The sequence below is a fragment of the Musca autumnalis genome, unplaced genomic scaffold (assembly GCF_047663935.1).
Source record: "Musca autumnalis isolate F117 unplaced genomic scaffold, ASM4766393v1 scaffold_1, whole genome shotgun sequence".
Classification (NCBI taxonomy): Eukaryota; Metazoa; Arthropoda; class Insecta; order Diptera; family Muscidae; genus Musca; species Musca autumnalis.
The window spans coordinates 210,147,049-210,167,754 of NW_027411644.1; the positions used below are offsets into that span (position 1 = coordinate 210,147,049).

Below are 20,706 nucleotides of genomic sequence, written 5' to 3' on the forward strand. Positions count from 1 at the left end.
GAAATCAGTTCTAATACTCTGTCATAGTATGAAGGGTATATTAAGTTTGATTTTTCCGTTTGTAACGCATTGAAATACTCATTTGCGTCCCTATAAAGCATGCATATTCTTAATCAGTATAATATTCTGAGTTGACCTACACCCAGAGAAAAAATTACACCATACGTGGTCAAACAGACCACATCCATTGTCGATAGTGTATCAACACCGTTTGTGGTCGAAATGAGCATGCCGTCGTCAATTTGACAACGAGATGGTGTCAACGCTTTCGAGAATTGACAACGTACCGTGGTCAAAGTGCACATGTGCTCATATTGACACCATCCGTGGTCACATTCAAAAAATGACAACAGTCGTGGTCAACAAAAATTGAGCACGCCTATGCTAATGTTGACACCATACGGTGTTGATTTTGATTCGACTTTTTTCCCTCTCTAGCGTCCACAAAAAGAAAACCCCTTTAAGTCTTCTATTGACAGGAAACTGCTTGTCGACTTATATAGACAGAAGACCCTTTGAGGTCTTATTAAGGCAGAATACCTTTGGATAGAAGACCTTTTGAAATCTTCTTTAGAAAAAATATCTTTTAAGGTCTTCATTAGACAGAAGATCTCTTGAAGTCGTCTATACACAGAAAAGCTCTTCAAGTCTTCTGTACACAGAATACCTCTTGAAGCTTTCTATAGACCGAAGACTCCCTGAGGTTTTCTATAGACAGAAGCCCTCCTGAGGTCATGCATAGACAGGAGACTTCCACAGATAGAATACCTCCTTCAGGTCTTCTGTAGAAAGAAGACCTCCTGACATCTTTCGCATATGGACTATATTTGTCCACTCGTTCGGGTACTTTGCACACAAAATTACGGATAAGTTCACTTTAAGACCTGCTCTCGAATCGCTTTTATTTTTATTGTAGCAATTTGTATTCACTGTCCCCTATACGATGATACAAGTTTCATCGTGTAGTGGTTGGAGCGTAAGATAACTCTCGAACGGATCTGCCGATTCGGTCCAACATTTGGACTTCGTAATAGTTTAAGTTCGAAGATAAGCCATATAAGTCCTTTCCTTCAGTTACCTCCCCCACATAAGTTCAAAAATGTTTGGAAATATTGTGCGCACGATAACTCTTGATGGGAGTGACCGATTTGGTCCATACTGTACATATACTAATACATCTACCAGATATAGATCAGGTTCGAATATGGACTATATTTGTCCACTCCTTCGGGTACCTTCCACACAAAATTTCGGATAAATTCACTTTAAAACCTGCTCTCGAATCACTTTGATTTTTGTTGAAGCAACTTGCATTCGTTTTTTTCCTGGGGAAGTACATACTTCTTGAGAAAACAGTCCGAAAGGTGTAAAAAATTTGGTCTTCGTCATATTTTGTACAAACATAGTTTCAGTTCGAACATGGACAATACCGGTCCACAAATTTCGATACTCCCCCCCAATATTTAAAAAATTTCACTAATATATTATGCACTTTATCTCTTGAACGGGGCAACCGATTTGGCCAAACTTTGGATCTCCTTATATATTGTCAAAATTTAGTTTAACTTCTAAAATGGTCAATATCTCCTTAGGGTACCTCCCCCACAAAAATTCAACATTTGTGTCTAAATGCAGTTTAGTGTCTGTTCGAAGATCCTTGGAAATGTATACTGATGCTGTTCGTTGTGGTCCTGTTTACAGGGATATTATGTTTTTCGTGGAAAAGTCCATGGTCCAAAGTTATACATTCGATCTGTCCGTAGATGAAAGTTTCAATTCACGAACGCTGATGTTATATCTCTCTCGGCAAAGCCGACTGATACCTTTTTACTTGTTCCACAAACAGTTCAGATATATCACCCAATATAATGGTATAATTGAAATAAATCCATTTTTGAAATATGAAACATTAATGTGATTGGAAAATGTGTTATTTGAAAACATTCCCCATTGTAAGTGTTAGCTTTTAAGAAATTTAAATATTTTATTAGATTTTATTGTGAATTGTGACCTTAAAATGCTTAATAAGTGACAAATGAGTTTAAATTACATCATTAAAACCAGTTTTTGTTTTATCGTCATTGCCAAAATGATCGTTAGCAAATACACACCCTCACACATGCATTGTCGGAATTGCCTTAGGTCTGCATTAAAAGACTACGCATTTTATAATTAACTTTTAGGCGATAGGTACAGTAGTAAATAAACTCCACAACAGAAATCATGCTTAGGCCCAAACACAAGTTGAAAACACCTCCCAAATCAGCTGGAAAAAAATTACATATTAAAGAAAATTAAAACATTTTTATTTGCATTTTAAAATAAATACTTACACAATAAACCAATCCATGACATTACAGTAACTTTGTGTATCGAAGGTACCACCTGACGCGACAAAAATATATGCACAACAAACATGTCAGCGGAATAGTTTAAACGTTTGCTGAAAATGTCGAAATGAAAAATAACTATAGTTCATTAAATTAAATTTTCTCCGATATACTTACTGAAAATGATTCACGGAATAGTTGTGCCGTAAAATATCCGTTTTATATGCCAACGTATTATAGGTGACATCATGACAATTGGGAAGACAATTCTCGCAACGAACACTTTTGAAATTATCTGTAAATAAATATAACGATTAAAATCTTCAAAATGTATGTAATAGTGAAATATCAATACTGGGACGGTAATTGAGTTATGTAGTTGAGAGGAATATTGCGATATGTATGTAAACTCTCTCACAATGCACTTGGTCACACGCTTTTATTTTTAGACGACCTAATTTAGTTACTTATTGCCAAGTAGTCATTCATCTGAATTATAACACAACCCCACACTCGAGACAACATTACGCTTACTAATTTATCTTAACCCCCAAACAACAGGGACTATGGCACGGTGTCCCCAACAGAGACCTTAACCCTTGGCGAACAATGGCAAATTATTTTCACTAATAAATTAGTTGTTTTAATAATATATTAAAACAGCAACAATGGGGATAAGCAAGACTATTTTAAAACAAGTACAAAATCGTAAAGATCGGTCGGACCGAATTTTTAAACCTCCACCATTAAATGTTCTGATCTAAAATCGAATAATTACTTTTCTTTCCTGTCATTAATTTTAGGTAGAAATATTTTATGACCATGGATACCCCAAGTACCTAAGTATGGCCTAAAAATGTATCTAACAAGTAAGAAAGTAACAGTCTGTTTTGCCGAAAGATATACCCTCAGCCTACGTGAATTGAAACTTTCATCTACGGACAGATCGAATGTACTTAGATTCTTTTCAGAATATTGTGGCCATTTTTTAACTAGACGACAAAAATGTGTATAAGGATTAAAGTTCAAAAATGTTGCGGAGGAGGTACTTGAAGGAATGGACTGGCATAGTCCTTTACGGAAGTGGATCTTATTTAGGGAGTCACATATTTTCGAAAGATATCTCGCCCTCTAGCCATCGTATAACTTTTGGACCAGTATGTCAGAAAGCATTTTGGACCAAATCGGTTGATCAGTTCGAGAGTTATCGTGCTCTCCAGCCACTACATATGGTGCCATAGGGGTTTTTTACATGCCCCTGAAAAAAATTTTACCGTCGTAATTTAGGCACCGAATGCAAGTTGCTTCAACAAAAATCATTGATTCGAGAGCAATCGTACCTGAAGGAGTGGACCGATATGGCTTATCTTCGAACTTAAACTAAGTTTGGACAAAACATTGCGAAGGCCAAATTTTGGACCTAACCAACAATTCCGTTCGAAAGTTATCTTGCGCTCCAACCACTACACACAGTGTCATAGAGTTTTTTTGCAACTTATGAAACTTCATATGTGGGGCAGTGAATACAAGTTGCTACAACAAAAACCAAAGCGATTCGAGAGCAGGTCCTATACTGAACTTTTCCAAAATTTTGTGTGGGATGAGTGGACCGATTGAGTCCATATTGTAACCTCATTTAAGTCTGGTAGAAATTTCGCGATGTGCAAAGTAAGGACCAAATCGGTTACTCCCTTCAAGATTTATCGTGCCCACAAATTTTCCGAAAATTTTCGAACTTTTGTGTGCGAGGTACCGAAAGAAATGGACCGATATAACCTATCTTCGAAATTAAACTAAGTTTGCACAAAATATTACGAAAGCCAAATTTTGGACCGAATCGGTTGATCAGTTCGAGAGTTATCGTGCGCTCCAGCCGACCAGACGGACGGACATAGCTAAATCAACTCCAAATTGTCTGAAACGGATTTCGTCCAAACATACTTGAGTTAGACCTCAACCATTATTACGATAAGGCACATTTTGCCCGTATGATAAGGGTATACAAATGTCTTCAAGAGCGGCACCTTAATATGGGGGCTATATCAAAGTCTGAACCTATGTTGAATATTTTAGGTGGACAAGTTTTGTGAGAGAACATGAGAACCTCAAATGTCAAATAAAACTTAATTTAAAAAAATTAGTTGCAGTGTTTTATTTATAAATGCCCTAAAAATAAGAAAAAAATATTCGCTTAGCCTCAATAAGTATATTCTTCTTTCTTTTTAAATTATTTTTTATTTTTAACTTTTTAGTAACATTTTTACCACTGATAACCCCATAATCAAATTACAGCCAAATTACGCGAATATGTACATTAAAACTTTAATGTCTGAAATCGGGTGGTACCGTTATATGGGTGCTATACCAAACCCTGGACCTATGTCCACAATTTTTGGTGGGGAAGTTTCTGTACCATTGGGAACTCCAAATGCTGATTATAGCCAAATCGGGCTAAAAATTAAGATAAAATCCTCAAAATACTTGAAATCGGGTAGTACCACTATATGGGGGTTATACCAAAACCCTGACCTGTGTCCACAATATTTTGTGGGGAAGTTTCTGTACTGTTGGGAACTCCAAATGTCAAGTTACACCCAATTCGTGCCAAAAATGAAGATAAAATCCCCAAATTATCTGAAATCGGGTGTTACCGCTATATGGGGGTTATAAGAAAAAATGGACCCATATTGATTTTGGTTTCATATTCGTGTATTGTCTTCCAAATCTGAAAAGTGCACAAAGTTTTAGTTCGATTGGTCAACTAAAATTCTAAAAATACTTAAAATGGGGAGGTACCCTTTATTGGGCCTATACCAAAACGTGGACCGATATAGCCCTGTCTTTGAAAAAAAAGATAGTCGGTGCAAAAATAAAGCGTTCTAACTCAATTATTCTGGACGCTAGAGTGATTACAACAGATCGACAAGGAAATTTTATTCTGATCAAGAATAGATATACTTTAAAGGGTCGCATATCGTTATATCAATGCACTGTCCAAAGTAAAAGTAGAAGAATACAAAATCGGTATTACACTTCTAATGTATCACTTTTCAAAATTTTCACTGCATCCACTTTTTTGGATGCTGACATTTTGAAGCCGGATTTTAGGCGTTCTTTTGTATTTTTGATTTAACTGGGATGCGCATTAAGAATTTCTAAAAAACAATAATAGGATTAAAGTACTCGCGATTACGCATAATTTGATATGTATATTGACTATGTAGCCCACACAGCATCACAGTAATCTACTGCCAAAGGACAAAATTGAGTTCGATATTTTTTCTAAAAAACCTATTTTTTCGATACAGTCAGGGACGTAGCCAGGATTTCATTTCGGGTGGGGGGCCCACCTGACCAAAATTTTGCAAGTTCATGTTAGCGAACATTTCTTATTTAGCAATGATGTAAACCTTATTTTAGACTTATATTACTTTTTTTCATTTATTACAACTGAATTCAAGACTCATCAAGTAATATTACTATATTTACATGTATATTTAGCATGTGTTTATATTTGTGGTGAGTAAATAATTCAATAATTACACTCTAAAGAATAAATAATTTTCATTACTATTTTTAATTAAAATGACGTAAGACTTCTTGGCCAATTTCCTCTTGTTTTCAGAACTTTGTTGACAATATATCAGAGTTAAAGTATGTTCAAAACAATGGATATATTAATAATCTCATATATATTTTGGGTGTATCATTTATCAAATAACTCACAACTAAGATAAATGTTATGTAATTCAGTGATATCACTTCGGTCAGACCAAAAGAAAGAGTATACAATCGGAAAACCATAGAAATATCTTAACATTTAATTTTTTAATTAATTCTCTTTCGAGTTAAGCTTATTAGACCTATTATATACATTGAAAACCGAAGTCCCACGCATTCAACCATTACGCTACGTTTCACGGGTGGTTAAGCCGATCTTCAGGCGTATTGAATGTTGTTTTTGTGGCAGACGAATGCAAAGCTTGGTAACTAGTATATGTATATATCGCACTTCATTAGATAAATGCATATGCGAAATTATGTCAGTTAATTGAAACTCCAAACTTTTCCTATAGTCCTACTTGGTAATCCCATTTTTTAATGTTCACAAATACTATGGTAATTTTTATTCCTACGTCATTAGTAATTGCTCTCCTATATCAGAAGATTTTTGATCATCAATTATTGTCTACTAAAGTTTTGACAAGTTTTGTTTACATGGCATGTTGAGGACCTTTCCTTTGTTTCCTACTTCACAAAAGTTCAAAATCACGGCTTCAGTTTTCCACTCCAATTTTATTGAGTAATTTATGGAAGGAAAATGGGATTAGTAGAGAATTGATTTATGCAGAGGGAACGTTTGGATATCATGGCGTTATCCACTATTGTTTTTTTATATTTACAGGTAGAATTTAGGAGTTATATATAAAGAAAAAAAAAAAACGCCGATACACGTGTTTTTTTTTTGCATTTTGTCACGCTGCGGTGTCAGAATATGGCAAATTTTTCAATTTCGGAAATTCAGGTGTTCAATCGTTGTTATTGTCATAAAGAACCCAATTGTAGTTATTTCCGTAAATATATGTCGGTGTCCAATCGTAGATCTTATCAGAAAGAATTTCTGAAGGGCGATAGTGGTTTTCTTGATAGAGAACTAGTGCTGAGCAATAGTGAGGATGTCCATCATGAAATTCTAGCACCAAATCGGGGGTATGTAAATGACAAATTCTGTCGCCCAATCGTGCATCTGTTAATAGACTAATTTTGGAGTCCAATCGTTTGACTTCTCTTACAGAAATACTGGTTTCCTATCGTGTTTCTTCTCATAAATGAATCAGGATCAAGGAAAACTCTGGCAGCCAGTCTTGAATTCTTTTAAAATTCAATTCTGGCGGCCAGTCTTTCTGACTCGCAGTCTTTAGTCAAAGTGTGTCTCGCCGAAATGATGGTTTTTTTTTTAATTAGAAATTCATTTATTAACAAATTCAAAAGAAGAATAACAATATAAAAGTCCATTAGTCCCGCGCCAAAAATGACATAAATGGGACTAGCTGGCAACAATAACAGTTTTATCTATTAATACAATATCATGCAAGATCTATTTAATTAAATATTAATAAATTACAATGCGTAATAAGAAAAAATAATAATAAAATGTCAGAGAAGCATTTCCAAGTTTGATAATAAATAATTTTTTTAGCGTGATTTAAAATTTAGTAACGTTTCACTTTGCCTTATAAAAAGCGGTAAGTTATTATACTCAACACTTCCAGCATAATCAATTCTTTGCCTTGTTAATTCAAGTCTACATCTCGGAATTCTAAGATTAGACGCATTTCTAGTATTAAATACATTCGAGCCATCATAGAAAGTAATTGATCGAGTACTAATGTTTTTGACAGATTTGTGAACATACATTAATAACTGTTTTTTATATAAACCGGTGATAGGCAAAATTGACTTTCCATAGTCCATATACAAAGATAAAGTATTATACCTAGAGGGCAAGTTAAAACACAGCGTAGAGCTTTATTTTGCAACTTTTGAAGGGATTTTAAATCATTTGTGACCATATGCAATAACTAAATACTCAAGGTGGGAGTGTATCAGCGCGTTGTAAATTAAAAGCCTCGTTTCAGTATTCAATCTCGTTCTTAGCTTGCACAACACACCAACTGCAGAAGCAATTTTCATCTTAACATACCTAATATGGCAATCCCATTTCAAGTTGTATTGTAATTGTACTCCCAGATACTTTATTTCTTTAATTTCATGCACAATACTACCATCAATCAAAATTTCAAAATTAAACTCAAGTTGCGGACAATAGGGTCGAAACCTTAGCAATCTGGTTTTGCTAGCATTCAGTACAAGTCTATTGATTCGTGCAAATTCAACAACTAATGAAGAATCTCTCAGCATCTGGGCCTCTAGCACCTTCTCATATTCGTAAGGATAAAAAATTGCTATATCGTCGGCAAACATCACTATCTTCCCCACTAGACATAGATTATTGATATCGTTGATATATATCATAAATAGAAGGGGACCCAAAATACTACCTTGGGGAACCCCTCTTAATATTGGACGAATGAAACTTCTGCTGTTACCGACCTGAACAAATTGTGCTCGATTTTCTAAATAACTTCCAATAAGTTCAAGTTCTTTATCCCTGACACCATAGTAGTATAGCTTATCAAGAATAATATTATGATCAACTAAGTCGAAAGCTCTACTAAAATCATAAAACAATCCCGCGATACCGCAATGACCTTGATCCAATCCGCAACATATTAAATGAATAGCTTTCACTATTGCCTCATTCGTACCACCACCATTTACATAAGCAAATTGTGAACGATATAAAATAGAGTTCTCTTCTAGGTAGTTCAATATTTGATTATGCATGATTCTTTCAATGACTTTGTCTAAAGAGTATAACAGTGCAATTGGCCTATATTGTTCAACTTTGTAAGCATTTGCAGTTTTAGGAATAGCAACAATTTTGTGAAGTTTAAATATATCAGGATATTTAGCAACTTCTATCATGCTATTGAATATTCTTGCTATATATGGTGTCAGCAGATCACAGAACCTAACCAGCAATTCCATAGGAATGTTGTCATGCCCAGGACTTGCCGTTTTCTTCATTCCCAGCACAACATCCTTTACTTCATGTGCTAAAACTTCTTTAAAGCGAAATTGACCATCATGCATTCTTAAAGTTCGTAATAAATTGGGATTGTCATCAACATGTTGAGGTTACTACGCCTCAAGTTTTCAACGGAATCAACAAAATAATCATTCAGTGTATTCGATAAACCAAGTTCATCATTAATTACATCACCACTGTTACATACAGGCTCTTTTCTGAACTCCTTCCCATTGCTTTATTTAAGAATCTCCAACACTTCTTGGGGTCGCCCGAATTCGTCCTTATATTTTCAGCATAATAACCATTCATACAAACTCTAGTAGATTTCCAAATTATCCTACTGATTCTTTTAAGCCTTTTATTAATCGATTCCTTATTCCTGTGCCTCCTTCTTAATTTTAAAAGTTTATCTTTTTCCTCCATCAAGTCCCACAAGTTTCTGTTAATCCATGGCGCTAAATCATGCTTTTTATACTTTTTATCAGAATACATAGACATACTTTCATTTAAAGCATTATTTATAATTTGGGTTAAGTCCGATGACATAACAGATGGGTCTGCTGAAAGCCTTAGCTCCGAAAGACGTTCATTCAACAATCTCTCAACAGTCCTATAGTCAAAGGATTTTCTTATTACTTGATAGGAACCAGTGTCTTCTATATTAGTTGATAGTCTACAGAATATCATATTATGATCGCTCAGATCAAATTCTACAGAGTCTATTCCAATGAGCTCATTTACTATGTTGGCGAATACATTATCAATGCTCGTACCGCTTTGAGGTCGAGTAACTAAATTATGACAACTATAGTAACCACATGTATAAAACAAAGCTTTAAGATCGCTAGCTAGTGGCCCATTTAAATCTATATTGGAATCCCCCAAAACAACTGAACTTTCAGCAGTAATTTCCAACTTCTCTTCCATTAAATCCAAGAAGTCCGACATCAAGCACTTCTGGGATCTATAAAACGAGAAAACGTTAAGCGCTTTTCCTCCAATCTTGAGATTATGAAGCTTTATATGCACCATATTCACATAATTAACGCATCCACAGAAAATCACTGTATATTTAAAACGATTACTAATGAATATGGATGTGCCACCATAGCCATCATTACGGCAGCTGTGCACCGAACTATAATGTGGGAAAGTATATATGTATCTGCGTATAATCATTTCTTAACCACGTCTCATTTACTGCTATAATATCTGGCATCTTGGGAAGGCTAGCTATTACTGTCTTAAATTGATCAAATTTATAAACTGAAGAAGTGCTCCTTGTATTAACCTTGACAATACTAATATAATTATTTTTAAAATTATTTAAAAAGGTTTTATAAGCATCAAAATTTTTAAAATAATTCATAATAAAAAGAAAAATATAATAGCATGCAAATAATTTCTTTAAATAAATATAAATTTAGGAATTATCTGCCAATCAACTCTCATCGTCACTGCTTTCAATATTGACATTTATTGGTCGCTGAATGCTTTTTCGTGGATTATATTTCTCCGTTGTTGCATCCATTAATAATATATCTACATCTTCCTCCGAACGTATTATTTTGGCTCTAGAATCACTCGTTTTTTTACTGAAATGCGACCATGATCAGGGAACACAGATGCGTAGCCTACACTTCTTAAAGTTTTAGCATATCTCAACAGACTAGAAGATTCATTACTCAACCGATCATTTACATAAACTTTCTGCATGTTTTCTTTATTTTTTAGCTCCGATTTCGCCTTCATGAATTCTTCCTTTGACCTTTTTTGTGCAAACTTTATTATTAAATTCTTCTTTTCTTTTGATTTTCCAGTAAAGAAGGCATCCTCAATATCATCTCTAGCAATGTTAGATCCCATTACTTTGGCCAAATCAATTGCCATATCAGTAGCAGATTTTTTATCATTGGTGTTCATTCCAAAAACAATACAATCGTTTTTTACTTTATCATCATTTAAAATCTTAACAGCTGATCTTAAGTAAACAATTTCTTTTTTCAATTCGTTATTCTCTCTCTTTACTGTTTCTATTTGCTGTTTGCTCTCCATCATTGTCTTCATAACATCCTCATATTGTGTAGATAAAAACGATATTGCTCTCTGTATATCTGCCAGCTGATCGAGCTGATTTAGTTTATCTTTAATAATTCTCAATTCATCTTTAATAGTGGTACTGTCGTCTCCCTTATACACATCACATATGTATTCTTCATCAGCATTATCAACAAGTCGGTCAAACTCTCTCTTATCCATTTTGGTACATTTGACATGCATTCTTCTCTCACATTTGTCACATGTAATATTGTCCTCGACTTCTTGATTTATTACTAATTTGCATTGGCCACATATTATTTTTTTGCTTTTATGCTTTTTCTACTTTTTCCAGCCATTTTTTATCTTTCATCAACTCTTTTTCTCGCACTTATTCAATTGAAAAAGTTTTAGAGGTATCAGATATTCAAATCAATTAGAAACTTATTATTTTTCAACACCACACTCAGAGCACTCGAAAAACGCAGGTTGGCGCTAACAGGGTTGCCAGCTTTCAGATGCATCAGATGCATGGTTTTAGGGCCGAAGTGTGTTTGGAAGTAATCTGTTTCAGAAAACTTGGAGACGACTTAGCTATGTTCGTCCGTCTGGGTGGCTGCCTGGAGAACACGACAATTCGAACAGATCAACCGATTCGGTCTAAAATTTGGCCTTCGTGATATTTTGTCCAAAAATTTACCATATCGATCCACTCTTTCGGTAACCTTCCACAGAGTATTTCAAAAATGTTCAGAGAAGTGCAGTTTAAGACCTCTCTGGATAATTAGTAAATATGCCTGGGTAAGCTTAAGACCTTAGTAGTCTTGGCTTCATGGCTGCTAATAATTTAGTTATAAGTAAAAATATGAAATAAATAAATTAATAAATAAAAAGACCTCTATGGAAACGCTTTGCTTTTTTGCAACAAGTGTTCTCGGGGCTCCTATTACTGCAGTACACGTTTTTTCAGGGGCAAGTCCATACTTCCAGAAAAAAAGAGAGTGGTGCGCACGACAACTTTCGAAATGGATACTGCGTTGGTCCAAACTTTGTTTATATCATTATTTCTGCGAGCCTTATATAAAGTTCGAAGATGGTGGTTTTCGGTTTGCTCCTTCTGGTATTTTTCCCCCAAATTTCAAAAATTTCAGCTAAAATCTAAAATTTGGATTTATGACTTCATCTACAGCCGGCTAATCTTAGTCTATGGCTATAAGTTGTTGGTTTCATATCTCGGAAACCGATTGGATTTTCATATTTGGATCTTTGGCAAACTTGTAGCTCTAGTTCTGGATAACAAAAATGAAGACCATACCAATCCATAAAAATGGGTTTTTGGCACGTTTCCAAAAGTTTTGGTCTTATTTCCTTCGCTTTATCAGATTATTTTTACATTAAATTCCAAAAATAGTATCCGTGCTATGGATATTAGTTGCTTTGAGGATACGTACGATGATTTTCGACCAGTACAGATAATTTTTGCGAAAATACCACCGATATCTTCCACTATGTGGTAAGTTTTTCCTTAAAATATTTAAATTTTTTATGTTTGTAACCATCTGGGCTGCAGTGATGCACTAAAGGCAGTAGTGATGATCCACATTTGTACACATATTGTCAGCATTTCGTCCTATTTTCATTCAAAAATACTTTTCAACTGTAAAAAGTTATAAACGAACAGCTTTTAACATGTTTGTTTTACTTGGCTTACTTGCACTGCTATTATTTTGCACACGAAAAAACCTTCCTGAGTAGAAAACTTCAATGGTGTTCCTTAATAGGGCAGTATTTACAATATCCTTTCGAGTGTGCTTGTACCCCGCGATATTGTAGATTGAAAAATCCATCCACTAGAACGGCGGAAATGGCTACTGTAAAAATTGAAACATTTGCGAAACATGTTTTTGAAAATATCGAGGATTAATTCGCGTTTTCTGTGGATCGTTTCGTTTCTTTCACAACACTCGCGTTTTTGCGCAAACGGAGGTTTAACAAGTGAGAAAAGGTTATAGTTGGTACGGGGCCGACTATGTGATACCCTACACCACTACCTCTGCGCATAATCTTTTCACTCGAAAACATTTAGGGAGATACGAAAGTTTTCACCTATCTGGCTTTTATACCAAACTAGCTGACCCGGTCCGCGTTGCACAGTGTCACGACCGTGGCCAAAAATGGTAAAAACTAAATACTTCGTTGAACAAATTTATTGATAGGGAGTGATAGAAATCATATTAATTAAAACGAATCTGAAGTTTGGTACTGATAAGAGAAGTAGTTTTTGTTATATGAGGATTTAAATCCGACAATTTTATTAAATACGTATTTTTGTGTTTTTTTCTTCTAAAATTAATAAATAATATTATGCGTTAATATTCAAATTTAAAAGTAACGGTCGCTGCAAAAATAGTTCCTAAGATCTCTTGGGATGTAATAAACTTGGCTACACTTTTGTTTGCATGTAAATATTAATCATATGGTGTTTACATTTACCCAAACATGTATTACTAAGTGCATTAATTTTCTGAAGCAAATTTTAAATTGAGTAGAGTGGGGAAAAAATTGTATAAAAGTGTATATCGATATTTTTTGCTGTATGAGTAGTAAAAAGTGAGTACTTCAAATATATAAAGGCCCCAGCTGCAGAGGTTTCCAGACGAATATGCCATTTCTCTTTTTCACCGACTACCTCAATGAGAGGATACCCCCTTTTTAACAAATCGTTTTGCGGTGTTTGCTATAGCGCGAAAACGAATGAACCGAGCATCATATACCTTTGTGGGCTTATTAAGTACCTAATAATCTTGCTATAAAAAGAGAGAATTTTAAAAATATCAAATTTTAAAAAAATTGTGTACAGCAAAAATCAAAATTCGATTTTTTACAAAAAATTGACTATTTTTTGACCACTAATCGGTCAAAAAATTTTTTAAAGGAAATTTCTCATTTATAAAGGCAAGAGTTTGATATATTCAATATGCTCATAAACAATATGAAGACTAAACACCAAATTTCAGTCATATCTGGTGGATATGGAGGCCACAATACTCAAAATACCGAAAATGAGGAGGCACGGTTCTATGGGGGCTATAGGAAGACGAGGACCTATACCGACATATTTCTGGTGGAAGGTTATAAGTCCCCAACGGGGACTTAATACCAATTTTCAGCCATTTCGGTGTGATAATCAGGCTAAAACCTCCAAAATACCGAAAATCGGGAGGTACCGTCCTATGGGGGCTTTATGAAGGCGTGGACCTATGCAGACAAATTTCAAGGTGAAGGTATAATGCCCCCCTACGAAGACTAAATACCAAATTTCAGCAATTTTGGTGTAATAATGAGGCTAAAATCTTCAAAATACCGATAATCGGGAGGTACCGTTGTATGGGGGCTATATCAAAACGTGGACCTAAGCCCACAATTCTCTGTTGGAATGTTTGATACCTCTGCCGAAGACTAACCACAAAATTTTAATACTTTCCGTTGATCATTGTGTCTAAAACATTCAAAATACCGAAAATCGGGAGGTACGGTTCTATGGGGGCTATATCAAAACGTGGACCGACCAACCCAATTTTTTGTCCTGAAGATTGTAAGTCAATAATAGGTAAGTGTACCAAAATTGATGCACCTACGACAACTCCTTCTATTTTTGGCCAAAGTTAATATGAACTCGCGACATTGTGCGTTGCTGGCCCGTTGTTTGGGTTCTCCGTGTAAACTTTAGTTATCTATCCAGTATTGATACACCCATAATTAGGCATCCCTCTAGAAACTTCATAATATAAATCGATGTTTTGACATAAATTCCATATAATGGTATCCCCCAAATTTAAGATATAAAATCTCTTTTATTATACCCTTCACCATAAATCGACAGTTTAAAGTACTTTGTGACCCACATATAATGGTCGGTGCACGTCAATTAACATTGCTATATATTGGATTGTTGGTCTCGGTTGGGGTCGTAATTATTACTGCAAAGAATTGTTGGTATAGGTCCACGTTTTGATATAGCTCCCATAGAACGGTACCGGCTGATTTTCGCTATTTTTGAGGATTTAACATCATTATCACACCGAAATGGCTGAAATCTGGTTTTAATATATTTTAAAGAGGAGAGCATAAATATTCGTATCGACCGAAAGACACGCCTTTTTATTTGCGCTCGGTATGTAACAGTAATAGGTTCACGTTTTGATATAGCTCCCATTAAACAGTACCTCCCGATTTTTGATAGTTCAGAGATATAGCCACTGTTCAGTATACGTCCTCGTTTTGATATTGCTCCCATAGAACGGTGGCGCCTGATTTTCGCTATTTTTGGTGGATTTAACCTCATTCAGGCCGATCGAACGTAACGCTTTTTTTCTTCGCGCTCTATATGCAATAGTGGTAAAATACCCCTCAGCGAAATGTATGTTCCTTCGGGATATGTATGGCAACATTTATATAATTCATAAAAAAAAATACTTCTATAAATTGTAGTTGTTATTATCGAGATTTTGCTGTATTTAAAAAATGTATGTTTAGCTAGCTATTCCAAGGACTGAAATCAATGCTCATGAAGTTTCACTTCCCACATTTTGAGATTTTATCCGTAATTATAATATTTTCAAAAATCGAACACGATCGCGGTATTCTGATTCCAATGATGATATTGTATTGTATATCAATAACTTTGTCTGATTTCCAATGGATCTTTCTGGAATTTCGATCTTGTGACATCTCAAGTTCTCCGGATTTTACTGTATTCCAAAATGTGGAGTTGATCGCGCTGTCCCACTTATTGTTTAGTGTTCAGCGTTTATAGCGTTTTTTAGGCACGCTTACAAAATTATGTATATTATCTGAAATAATAAATGTTTGCAAATTTTGTGATGACCGCGATTTTTCACTTTTCGCTATATTTCACTTCCGCGAAGACCATTCAGGGTCAAGACAGTAATTACAGTAGTATTGCAAACAATCTGTAAACAATACGTTCAAAAATATCATGGACTTCAGATTTAAAAAAAAATTGTTTTTGAAGGAGAACCTCCGGTCACTACACTTAGCCGTATTAAAATAGCTCACGACCGCGCTATCCCACTTGTTCATGCTAGTGTTTATATCATTTTTGTGTCACGCTTACTAAAATTATGTATATTTATTGAAATAATACATTTTTGAAAAACAATCTGTAAACAATACGTTCAAAAATATCAAAGATTTCAGATGTTCTTAAAAACATTGTGGGGGAGGACCACCGGTCACTACTCCTAGCCGTATAAAAACAGCTTACGACAGTTCTAATTAATTGAAATAATACATTTTTGAAAATTTTGGGATGACCGCGATTTTCACTTCCGCGACGACCATTCAGGGTCAAGACTGTTATTGCCATAGCATTGCAAACAATTTGTAAACAATATATTAAAACGTATCTTGAATTTCGCGGTTTTCTTAAAAAAATTGTGGGGAGGACCACCGGTCACTACACTTAGCGGGATAAAAAATAGATTACGACCTATTCTCAGACCTAAAAACTCCACATACAAAATTTCATAAGATTTCCCAATCGATTTTTCGAAATTTCTATATAGTGACATCTCAAGTCATCGGGATTTTACTGTATTCCAAAATATGGCGTTGACCGCGTTATCCCACATATTGAAGCCAGTGTTTTAGCGGTTTTGTAGTCACGCTTACTAAAATTAGGTATATTATCTGAAATAATACATTTTTGAATAATTTGGGATGACCGCGATATTCCACTTCCGCGACGACCACTCAAAAAATATATAGCCTATTTTCACCACCGGTGTTCACAGTACATTATCTGAAATTTTCAAGAAAATCTATTCAGCCGTTTTTGAGTCTATTCGGAACATACAAACATACAAAAAACAAACATACTAACATACACACATTGCCTTTTATATATTAGATGACTTAAGGCGAACTGAACCAAAATAATTAATATTTAGTTTTATATTTGACTATTATCGACAAAATCACCGATCAAAATTCCGACCTGTATTTTGATTGCAGAGAAAGTGGAAAAAAGGGATGCATTGCCGACTATTGCGATATCTCTATTATTTGACCACCTACGCCAACCTACTTTGCATAATTTTAAATATGCGATTTTCTACTTTCTTAGTCAGGCTTTGCTTTTAGAAGGTCCCCAAACAAAGGTGTGATATCCGTCATTATTATTAAAATCGCAAAAATGTAAAGGTGATATTTTCTACTTTCATCGCCAGGTTTTGCCTTCTGTATACCCCTTAAAGACTCTGAGATATTTGCTTTGGAATAAAATATTGACTTTTTCTCCAAATAAATTTTTTGCTCATTCCTATCCCTAAATATTATCCGCCCATGACTAAAATCAATAGACTGCTTCTCCTGTGAAACCCCCACAAACTCTCGAAATTTCGTGACGATCCGATCAAAAATGGCTACCTGTAGCGTGATTTCCAAAAAAATTTAAAAATGGGATGTATTTCCGACTATTGGGATATCTCCGTTAGTAGGTCACCTACGCCGACCTAGTTTGAATCATTGTAAAGATGGGATATTCTTCTTTCACAGTCAGGCTTTGCTTTTGGAAAGTCCCCAACCAAAGCTGTGATAATCGTCATTATAATTAAAATCTCAAAAATGAAAATTTGGGTTTTATTTGCTACTATTGTGATATCTTCGTTGTTTGATCACCTACGAGCACCTACTTTACATCATTAGAAAGGCGATATTTTCTACTTTCATTGTCAGGTTGCTTTTAACATACCCCATATAGAAGCTGAGATATTCGCTTTGGAAAAAACGTTGTCTTTTTATCCACCTTAGTTTTTTACCCTTTCCGACCCCTAAATATTATCCGACCATCACCAAAATTAATAGGCTTCTTCCTCTGTGAGACCCCCAATAACCCTTAAAATTTCGTGACGATCCGATCAAAATTGCGACCTGTAGCGTGATTTCCAAAAAAATGGATAAAGGTGATATTTTCTACTTTCATTGTCAGGATTTGCTTTTGGTATACCCCGTACAGAAGCTGAGATATTCGCTTTGGAGAAAAATGTTCTCTTTTTACCCACATAAGCTTTTTGGCCAAAACCAACTTGTAATACCCTCCCCCTATAGTGGTGTAATTTCCAATTAGTGGCCTTTCACCTCAATGTAAAGCTTAATGCTCCAAGAAGAAATTAAAGAGTACACTTCAGAGATGATGTATGATTTTTTAATATATCCACTACATTAGTTATTAAGGGATGCTGACATTTTAAAGACTGAAAAATTGGGTTTTTGGATTTTGTCTCTATTTCTGACGCGTAACTGGATTTTATATAACGATATTTCTGCTTAAAACAAGTAAAAACAGATATCTATAACCTGTCGGTAATCCGGAGATAAAATTTATCTTTTCTAAAAATTGTGTGAGATGCTACATCCACGGTTATTGACGGTCGATCGCAATGAAACGGCATAGAATAATTTATTTTTTAATGGTGATAATGGATGGGGTGATTCGAACACATTAATGGGACTTTCGCGTTTCTTATTCCTGGGATTGTACAGAGCTAAAAAATCTACTAGACAATATGTCTACGGTGAAAATAAAGTCTGCCGATTTTGAAGTTTTTTATTCACATTTTTGTGTGTTTTGGCATATGACAGCCAAACCATTGAGATCTTCGATCCAGCACTATGACACTATCCAGACAATAATTAAGTACATCGCAAAAGTATTGAAACGCTCCTTCAGGTAGTTTTGGCCTTGTGGATAAAAAACTTCAAGTCAAAATCGGGAAGCTCGATTTTCACCGTAGACATAGTGGATTACTTTTTGCTCAGTACAATCCCAGGAATCAGAAACGTGAATAGCCCATTAAGGTGTTGAAATCACCCCATCCTAATAAACATGCATAGACGAAGGGCATAAAATAGTTCAGTTCGCCGAGAGACTTACCAAAATTTCTCGAATAACATTCGGAATCGTTTAGATGGCACATTCTTTTTTCCATCGAGAACTTGGGCAATTGATAAGGGTTACAATGGCACTTTTCTAAAATAGTATGACTTTCACATTCCAAAATGCAGGCCGCTTGGCGGTAGGTTTTATCAGAGACTTCATAATCCGACAGACAATCACGTTTTTTAGGTGGCAGCTCGAGAACTTCTTTTGATGCAGCTTGTACCGTTGGATATATTTCAATAAAACTTTCCGAATTTGAGGTAATTGTAACCGAAGAAGCAGCTTCTGTGGCAAAATCCATTGGATGATGTACCAATACTATTAAGCCGGTAGAGGTGTCACGTTCCGAACCTTCAACACCAATAAAACTTAAACCACCATCTACGCCAAAGGTATTGGACGAAAATGGAACATACGACTCATTTTGTGGATGGAAATTAAATGAACAGCATGGACCCAAATAGGAGGTGGTGGGAGAAAATGAGAGATATTGATTTTTCTGACGGCAATTGAACTCTCTGTCGCCCCAGAAACAGCGTTTAACAAAATCATCACAGCCAGCACTGACAGCAACCGCCGCCTCATATGCGCTAATGTTGTTAAGTAAAAGTACTTGAAAGGTTTCATTATATGAGGAGCTATTTGTCGACAACCATGTTTGATCGGTAAAGGCATTTAAATAATCAAAACCTTTGGCTACTTTTGCCTTGTCATATTGAGGTGGAATGTTGCTGGAATAAAATAATTATATTTCAAATTCTTTTGTGTGTGTGTGAATGGATGGTTTCACTTACAGTTTATCTATAAAACGTTGCACTCTATCCACATTTATAACCTTGGGACTGCAAACTGTTACCCCAGGGAATGGTACATCCGTTATGGCCACATCATTGGCAATGGTATTCAAAATTGGATACGAATAGAATTTCAACCATAACTGCAGTGAAAGATAGACAGCCAAGCTGAAAAGGCTTAGCAATAACGAAGACCATATGAATCTGCAAGGAGAATTTTACAAATTATTTCTTCTTTGTGTAATAACTTATCAACTGCATCTCTACTTACTTTGTAACAGCGTGAGTTTTTGACGGTCTTAGCAACCAAATACCGCTAACTCTGGTACGCATTGCGTATTCCAAAAACGTATCACCTAAGGCCAAACGTAAACGTTTCCAGCAAAGCAATAACTTTGCTTTATTAAAACGTCGACGCTTATACATATTTCCCGGTTCTTGTTGCCTTTTCAGCCAATGACAGTGGAATGAATCTCGGTTAGTTTTCCCCTTTGCTTAGCAAGTACTTGGTCAGTCGAGGTGTTCTATCACCATCGAAATACTTAATTAACTTGTAATTCATTTGTGGCTAATCACTTCTATTTTCTTTTAATATTTCTATAAATGAATAACCCCAGCAGCAGCAACAGCTCAACCATCCATAAATTCCATAATTACTATTTATTATGAATTTCTGGGGTTGATTGATAATTAATACATGGCCATTAAGTGACTTTATTCATTATCTGTGTCTATGTTCTTAATATTAATGAAGACATATCTTTCATTAAGTCAACAATCTCTAGGCTTGTAAAATAATTTCAAAATGTTTTTACTCCAGGGACTTTTGAGGGGTTGGGGGAGTAGTAGCGACTAGAACACAATATTAATTATCATATTAAGTTCAAGGTTAAAACGAGTAATGTGTACTATAATACACAATAACAC

At 35.1% G+C, this 20,706-nt stretch overlaps 1 protein-coding gene across 1 annotated transcript; it reads right to left on the reverse strand.

The window, feature by feature from the left end:
- Positions 1-2,018: 2,018 nt before the first annotated feature.
- ppk6 (pickpocket 6) lies at positions 2,019-20,219 on the reverse strand. Its single transcript, XM_073963988.1, has 6 exons — positions 20,051-20,219; positions 19,780-19,983; positions 18,980-19,716; positions 2,508-2,625; positions 2,334-2,443; positions 2,019-2,266 (listed from the first exon to the last, which is right to left on the reverse strand). Exons 1-6 carry the CDS (start codon positions 20,203-20,205, stop codon positions 2,139-2,141), a joined length of 1,452 nt encoding a protein of 483 aa, XP_073820089.1. The 5' UTR covers positions 20,206-20,219; the 3' UTR covers positions 2,019-2,138.
- Between the last annotated feature and the right edge of the window lie 487 nt (positions 20,220-20,706).